At 58.3% G+C, this 8,260-nt stretch overlaps 1 protein-coding gene across 2 annotated transcripts; it reads left to right on the plus strand.

Annotated features, from left to right (window-relative positions):
* The first annotated feature begins 3,299 nt into the window (after positions 1–3,299).
* Positions 3,300–8,260, plus strand: PTMA (prothymosin alpha). Of its 2 annotated transcripts, none has more exons than XM_031452395.2 (5): positions 3,300–3,523; positions 6,238–6,309; positions 6,575–6,668; positions 7,151–7,224; positions 7,507–8,260. In XM_031452395.2, exons 1-5 carry the CDS (start codon positions 3,479–3,481, stop codon positions 7,552–7,554), a joined length of 333 nt encoding a protein of 110 aa, XP_031308255.1. In that variant the 5' UTR covers positions 3,300–3,478; the 3' UTR covers positions 7,555–8,260. The 2 variants fall into 2 exon arrangements, with proteins under 2 accessions (XP_031308255.1, XP_031308256.1); XM_031452396.2 differs by having other exon boundaries at positions 3,331–3,523; positions 6,572–6,668.

The raw sequence follows: 8,260 nt of genomic DNA on the forward strand, positions 1-8,260 counted from the left end.
TAACCTAAGTGCAGGGCATCTCAGGCTGTAAACAAAACTGCAACAGGAAATGCATGCAGTCAGGGGCACACCAGTTTGTCTTGGGGGGTTTGAAAGGCCACAAGAACAGCAAAGGGCAGAGATGCATCAGTAAGTGTAAGTGACAGGGGACATGAAGAACAGCCTGTTCAAAAGCAGCAAAGGAGGTGAGGGGTTGCCTGTTACTGGAGGAATGAGGCTTGTTACAGCTTAAATAACTCCTCCACTCATGAGCTGTCAAACACCACACTCCTGTGGTGAGATGGTGGTCCAAGGCCACTTCTGATCCATGGCTCATCTAGCAACACAGCTCCCTCCATTGCAGGGTTTTAGCCCCAGCCTGGTCACTGATTCACTTGGTTACTCCAAATCCCTTGCTATAATCCCTTGGTCTGCTTTCTTGACTTGTTAAACGGAGAGTGACATCATATAAGAGTTTGAACCTATGTATTTGCCGATTTTCAATTCGTTTTGACCTGTAAAAACATCAGTCTCCTATGATTCAACCCTGTAATTGTCCTACCTACTTTGCAAGGTGCAGAGAATAAATGAAAATGCTTGAAGCATGAGCCAAAGGCTCACTGCCATGTACACAGCAGGTGCTCAGTCAGTACCTGGTGAAGGTAAACGCTGGTTCTAGAACCAGGTGGGCATGAGCTTTCTTTACCCACTTCTAGCAAAGTCAGCTGCACGGGGACAGGGTCAGGCAAAGCAGTTCTTAGAGGGAAATTCACACTCACCCAGTTCCTCCCTGGATATTTGCTCCCCGCTTCCCAGCCCATAATGGCCAGAATCTAGAACAGTCATGTCCAGTTTTCAGCTGTAGACACAGAGACAACTGCCCAAGGCCACTATCCAGACAGGGAAGAAGACTCAATCGCTTAAATATAGCACAGAACAAGCTCTCACTGCATCCGGGTTTTGTGGGCTAAACAATCCTCTCCACGGTAACCAGAGTTTAATGGATGAGCGGCAGATAGAAGGCGCTCTTCTACCCTATTTATGATGCCGCAGAATCCCTTCACCGCTTGGAGAATGTGGCACAAAGGGTCGCGGCAGCAGCGGCCAGAGTCCCTTCCTCTTCTGGGGTGAATGGCGGCCCCAGGTGCGCGTCGCAATAAAGGCAGCTGGCGGCGGGAGGGAGGGGACCGAACAAAGGGTTTCGACGCGTGGTCCTCAGGGACACCACTGCGAGTCCCTGGGATTGGCGCGCGCCCCACCCTGGGGAGAATCCCACCTCTAGCCATTGGGGAGCCCTTGGGGCAGGGCAGAGACCCAACGGGCGCCCCCTTGGTCGTCGCGTACCCTGAACAGGATGGCGACTGCCAGGTAGCGGGACGGGGCGCGGTGCCCCTGGCCAGAACCTGCCCGACGTTTCTCCCGGCCAAAGTACAGGGAGCCCGGGCTTCTCTCTCCCCAAAGGACAACTCGCTCGGGAAAGCCACCACAAGCCAGCAGCCAGACTGGCAGATATGAACCGAGATGCGGGACTGACGCGCGAGGCATAGGCAGAGTGGGAGGGGGCCCAGACCCGGGTGGCACCCCAGCAATCCGCACCCGCTCCCGGCTGGGCAGCGGAGTCCAGGGTCCCGGGTGGCAGCCGGGCGAGTGCGTGAACTCAGTTGGGGGGGGTCTCGCGGTGGGAATGGGGTCACTTGGCCCCTGGCCTAAGAAAACCAAGAAGAGCAACCTACTCAGTCCCTCCTCCCGCCCCTGACTTCAAGCACTGCTGGCCTTGGCGTCCATCCTTACTCCATGATCCCAGGCTCCGGGTTTTCTCCATTCCCAAAACGGCGGCCTCAAGAGACAGACAGCGGAACCTGCCAATGGCAGGACGCAAAGCGTCAACTTTGTGTTCGCCCGCCACTCTCAGCCAGTGTGCGCTCGCTTCTCCGGAGTCCCGCCTTCCGTGTCGGGCGCCCCCTTCTGGCTACACAGGGATGAACCCTATCTGTAGCCATCTTGTGTGTGGCACAGTTTTTTTTTTTTGAGGGGTGACATTTTTCCACTTATTTCAATCTTTCCTCCCACATAGCTGGTTTCTTAGTTCGATAGCCAAGAGCGGTGGTGATAAGGAGGCTATAGCCTAGTGTTCTAGGATCGTCTGCGTGAGATGGGACACGACGTCACGCCACGCTTGCCAAGTCCAACGCCATCTTGAGTGTGGCATTTTGATGGTTCCCTTCTCGGGGCTTCGCGTGGTTCCCTAAATAGCGTCCCGAAGTGCAATGAGCCCCAAAGGACTAGCCCAACTAGTCTAAGGGACGATTATTTTCCCTCAATAGCCCTTGCAATGAATAAGTTCATGTGCCCTTGGCAGCGCCGTAAGTGGGGTGGGAGAGGGATTCGAAGGCCGGGCCCTGGAAGGATCCCAGAGGCTGTCGCGACGGCCGTGACCGCTCGGGGCAGGCGCAGTACAGAATCCTGAAGTGTGGGGACCGCTGTTTAGTTAGACGCCTGCGGGCTGTTTTGCTCGAGGGCGGAGCCCACACCGGTCCTCGAGTCCCCTCGACGCACGAATTCCCCAGTGTGCGTGCTTGGCACAGAGCCCACTCGTCAGCTGGCTTAGGCGGCAGACACCGGGGCTGGTGGTGTGCGACGGGTACACCTCTCCAAAGACTCGGGGAGCCCGGAGCTGTGCAAAGGGGGTGGACGTAGTAGAGGACGGGACGACCCAGGTGCGCGGATCCTGACCTCACGCCCTCATCGCTCATCGTGGGGCTTCCGCTGACTTGGGCTAGGGCAGTTCTTGGTGGCATATTATAAGGGGCGGGAGGTGGGCATCTCCAAGGGCACTGTGTAGAGCACCGCCCCGGGCGAGCACAGCCCAGCACCCGGCCTTCCCTTCCCCCTCCTGGCAGCCGTCGCGTGCGCCGCCCACCACCTCCTCTTCCCTCCCCCTCCTTCCGAGCAGCCGCGGGGAGGGGTGAGGACTGGGGGCTGGGCGGGCTGCTTTGCCGCGCTTTGGCTTTCTGCGTCAGCAGCCCCGGCAAAACAGCAGCGGGAGCGCGCCCCCGGAGCGCGCGCGCGCGCCCCTCCCCCGCGGCGTTGGTGCCGCCGAGACCCGGCAAACTCAGGCCCTGAATGACAGTACGAACGGCGGCTGCGCAGCGCGGGACGCACCAAGGCACTGCCGCTTTAAGCACGCTTGCCCATTGTTCGGAATCGAGCCAATGAGCGAGCGCCCGCTCCCTGCTCTCAGCCAATAGCATTCGGGCAAGGGAGGCTGAGCGCCGCCCACTAATCTATATTAAAGGTTCTGGCGCCGCGTGAGTTCCCCACTGGCTGCTCTGAAAAGCCATCTTTGCATTGTTCCTGTGTCCGGCTCTCCGCTCGCCGCAGCCACCTCCGCCGCGCGTCTCCTCCGCCGCCGCCGCGGACTCCGGCAGCTTTATCGCCAGAGTCCTCGAACTCTCGCTTTCTTTTTAATCCGCTGCATCGGATCACCGGCGTGCCCATCATGTCAGACGCGGCCGTGGACACCAGCTCCGAGATCACCACCAAGGTGAGGGTAGACGCCGCCCGCCCCTTCGGGGTCCGTGCGCTGCCACCGCCGAAACAGTGTTTGGCGCGCGGCACCCGGGTGCCCCGAGTTCTCTGTTGCTCTCTTCCGCGGGGAGCCCATCAGCCCCCGGCCTAGGTCCCCAGGCAGCCCATTCTTTGTGTGCGGGGGGGGGCGGGAAGAGCCGCGGGAAAACGTGAAGCCGTGGAGGAGTGGGCTGGGGGCCCTCGGGGACCCGGGTAGGGGAGCGGGAGCGGAGGCTGAGCGGCTCGAAGAGAGGCTGCTCCACAGCTCCCGAAACTTGTTTGTACTCGTCTAAGCGGCGGCGGGAGGAGAGGGGCCGGGCTGGGGGTCGTCGGCCCGCGAGGCTCACGGAAATAACTTTGAAACTCGAGCGCGTTTAGAATCGGAAGTGTTGGGGGGGAGCGCGCGTGCGGGCGTGGGTCGGCTGCCGGCAGTGGCGGCTCCGCGGCGAGCTCCCGCCGGCGGCGCTGCTCTTTGTTCGGCGCCGGGCCGCTCCATTTCGCGCCTTGTAGTGGGTCCGAGGAAGCTTATCTGGAGTAAGCTATGATAAGGCTGAGTGGGGCGGCGGGCCGCGACGTCGGTTGTGTCCGCAGAGGTGTGAACTCTCCTCCGCCCTGGGCGCCCTCGGGGAGGCGGAGGTGGGCATCCTGGCGGGGAGTGTGTCGGGAGCAGCCGCCCAGCTTCAATAATTCACCAGCGGTGCCGGGCTTGGCTGAGGAGGAGGCGAGCCCACGCGCCGGAGGGGAGGAAACGGAAAGTGAAGGAGCGGCGCGCTGGGGCGATGATGGGCGCCCCCCGCGGCTGCCCAGGGGCACCGAATGTGCGGCATCTCCGGGGACTACGCGGGGGAACAAAAACCTGCGGCTGCAGTTGGCTCGTTGCGGGGTCGAGCGGGTCTCCAGGGGTTGTTGGGGCCCGGTGCTGCGGATTCATTACCCTCGGTTTTGAGGTTCTGCGCCTTTGGCGCAGCTCTGCTACTGCGCGCCGCGTCGGTCCCGCTGCCTGCCCTGGGGAGTGTCTGCCATCGGCGGGAACTGGGCGCTTTAAAGCAGGGTCGCTTTTTTATCCTTCTGCCTTGGTCCGCACCGCATTCCTGTCCCTGCGGGGATGGGGGCGAGTCACCTTGGCGTCTCCTTAACTCCTGTGGCCCTGGCGTCACCTTTGGTTCTTTCCCAGGGGCGACTCCCCGGAGGAGCGGAGCTTGGGACCCGGATCTCCGCAGGGGCTCCCTCCAGCTTTTTCTGGGCCCTGCCCGGGAACTAGTTTGGAGGGGAGGGTCGGCCCTCCCCAGTGCGGTGGTTCGATTTCCTCCAACGTGATTTCCCGCTCGGAGCAATAAACAGTCCTCTGGAGTGTGTCTCCGACGGCTTCAGGCTTCGGGACTGAAAAAGCCCCGCGGACTAAGGGGTGGCCTCTCGCGGGACTTTGCCCGCCAAATGCAGAGACGTACTCCCGCGTATCTAGGCCTGTGCGCGGAGGCAGCAGGGACGTCCAGAGGCCCGGAGAGACTGGCAAGCAACTCGCGCGCGCTCGGTGGTGCGAGTACAACCTGCGGACTCCGGGTCTCCAGGGTCAGGGGCGCATTCGGCAGCCACGGGCCACGTGCTCCGCGCGCGCAGTGCGTGCGGAGGCCCGCGCGCAAAGCCCGCCGGGCGGGGGTGCGCGCCTGCGCGCCTCGACCTCCCCGCCCCCACAGCTCCCCGGGGCTTCGGCCGCCAGGGGGCGGGAGCGGGCGGCGCCGGGGTCCGCGGTGGGCCGGATGGGGAGGACTGGCCCGGCAGGTGCCCCGGCTGAGCGATCTCCCGCACCCGGGCCTCTCGACGCCTGTTTTTGTTGGTGGCAGAGTGCCGCGCCGGATGGAAAAAGTTATGGGGCTTCGGGGTTCCCATGGCGGCACTGCTTTCCGGAACTCGGGCCGTGTCCGCCTGGCGAGGCGCTAGAGAGGTTGGGAGGGAAACGGGGCGCTCTGGGTGGCGCACCTTTGGGACGAGAAAGGCCTAGGGCCCAGGAGAGCGTCGCCTGAGCTCGCGCCTATTTCTAGGGAATGGTTGGCTATCTCCTGGGACCGCTGTAGGGTATGGGGGAACTGGTGTGATTCGGGTTCCTTCAGAAAACCTGCGCTTGCCAGGTCCTAGGGTACCGTGGGCCTGGAACTTGAGTTTGGCTGCGGGGCCTCGGCTAATGAGGCGGCCTCCCCAGTTTTGCCTGTTAGCTCCCTCCCATTCCCTTCCCGGGATGGTCCGCCCACGGGAGTCCTCCCGCAGTGTCAGGGCCCTCCCCTCTTACCTTATTTATGGCGCATACCTGCTGTTTTCCAAGAAGGATTTGTGAGAGGCGGAGCTCCCTCTGGTTGGAAACAAATCTGTAATGAGTGTGTGAGTGAAGTGTTCCGGGCTCGTCTGCCCGGCCAGACGGGTTTCGGGCTGTGGTGCCACATGGCTCCTTTCCTAAGAAGCATGAGTATGGGGCCGGTGGGAATAGCCGTAGTGGGCCTCCCTTTTTAAGTGTGTTTTTAAGGGTTGAAAAGTAGGATAAAATGCTGACCACAAAGACACTAAGTATCCTGTGTAACTTAGGCTTCTTAAGTTTGGACATCCAGATCAACACTGCGTCATTCCTACGTGTAGGCCTGGGAGCCTCTGCCAGCCTTGGGTTGCTCAAAAAACTTACTAGTTCCCTCTTCCTTTTTGAAGGACTTAAAAGAGAAGAAGGAAGTTGTGGAGGAGGCGGAGAATGGGAGAGAGGCACCTGCTAATGGGAATGCTGTGAGTGTTTACTTTGCTCATGACCCTGTAGCAGCTCCTGGGCAACATTTCTTAGATTTTGAGCTTAATCTGTGGTGGGGGAGGAGGTCAAGGCCTTGCACAGTCCTGCGTCAAGATCTCCTGTTGGAGATTCAGGGGTGCCAATTAATTGATGGTCTCTTGGGTTGTCTGGTCTGTAGAGGCATGGCCAAGGTCTGGAAGAAGGGATGAGGACAGAGTGATGCTCTGTCGTTGTAAATACTCTGGTCTGCTTTCTGTCGAGGAGAATGAGGAAAATGGGGAGCAGGAGGCCGACAATGAGGTAGATGAAGAAGAGGAAGAAGGTGGGGAGGAAGAGGAGGAGGAAGAGGAAGGTGATGGTGAGTAGCCTTGTCTGCGTACTTTCCCCTGGACTTCCAGCAGATGGGGAGGAATTGGGGGCTCCTCAGGGGTGGGGGGCCAGTGGACCACCTACAGCTGAGCTTGTACCTGTAAGGTCAGCATCTTCCTTCTTGCTTTAGGCTAGTGATGTGAAGCTGTGCCCCGCATGCTCCACAGTCAGATTCTCACTCCTGCTGGAGAGAGCCCTTCACAGACAGATCAGTTGGTTTGGCTTCTTTGTGTGCAGCAGCTTGGGCCCTCTTCCCTCTGAAAATGCGACCCCTGTGGTGGGCAGGGTGGGTACCCTGACTACCCAGTTTGTCAGGCAGCAGAGACAGATCAGGGGCACTCAACCCTGGCAAGTCTGTTACTGGCAGATTGCCCAAGGAGCTGCGGTCGTCTTGTCCCCGTCCCCGTTTCTGGCTGCCCCTGGGTTGGCTGAGGAAGGCAGAGTGGTTTACCTGGGCTTTATTCTCTCCAGGTGAGGAAGAGGATGGAGATGAAGATGAGGAGGCTGAGGCAGCTACGGGCAAACGGGCAGCTGAAGATGATGAGGTGGGTCTGGGGTGAATTGGGAGAGGGTTGGAGTCTGAGGCACAAAAACTGGAGGGGCTGGTGGGATTTCAATAGTTGTAGTTGGTGTGATGTGTGGTCCTGAGTGGTTCCCTCCTCATCTTGAGCAGGAACAGGAAGGACCTTGGGCCCAGCCTCCCAGAGCTCTCGAGGGCCCCCCCCCCAGGCTGCTTGTGCCTGGGCTCTGCTCTGCCAGCAGGAGCTGAGGCTGGTGGGTGGGCCTGGTGGGTCGGCAGGGGCCTTGACAAATCTTTCCCTGCCCAGGATGACGATGTTGACACCAAGAAGCAGAAGACTGATGAGGATGACTAGACAGCAAAAAAGGAAAAGTTAAACTTAAAAAAAAAAAAAAAAAAGGCCACCGTGACCTATTCACCCTCCACTTCCCGTCTCAGAATCTAAACGTGGTCACCTTCGAGTAGAGAGGCCCGCCCACCCGCCTGCCACGGGCAGCGCCACCTGCAGATGACACGCTCTCCACCACCCAACCAAAACCACAACGTGAATTTGCAACAGGGGAAGAAAAAAGAACCAAAACATCCAAGGCCCTGCTTTTTTTCTTAAAGTACTTTAAAAAGGAAAATTTGTTTGTATTTTTTATTTACATTTTATATTTTTGTACATATTGTTAGGGGTCAGCCATTTTTAATGATCTCGGATGACCAAACCAGCCTTCGGAGCGTTCTCTGTCCTGCTTCTGACTTTACTTGTGGTGTGACCATGTTCATTATAATCTCAAAGGAGAAAAAAAACCTTGTAAAAAAAACAAAAACAACAACAAAAAAACAATCTTATTCCGAGCATTCCAGTAACTTTTTTTGTGTATGTACTTAGCTGTACTATAAGTAGTTGGTTTGTATGAGATGGTTAAAAAGGCCAAAGATAAAAGGTTTCTTTTTTTTCCTTTTTTTGTCTATGAAGTTGCTGTTTATTTTTTTTGGCCTGTTTGATGTATGTGTGAAACAATGTTGTCCAACAATAAACCGGAATTTTATTTTGCTGAGTTGTTCTAACAAAA

The sequence above is a fragment of the Camelus dromedarius genome, chromosome 4 (assembly GCF_036321535.1).
Source record: "Camelus dromedarius isolate mCamDro1 chromosome 4, mCamDro1.pat, whole genome shotgun sequence".
NCBI lineage: Eukaryota > Metazoa > Chordata > Mammalia > Artiodactyla > Camelidae > Camelus > Camelus dromedarius.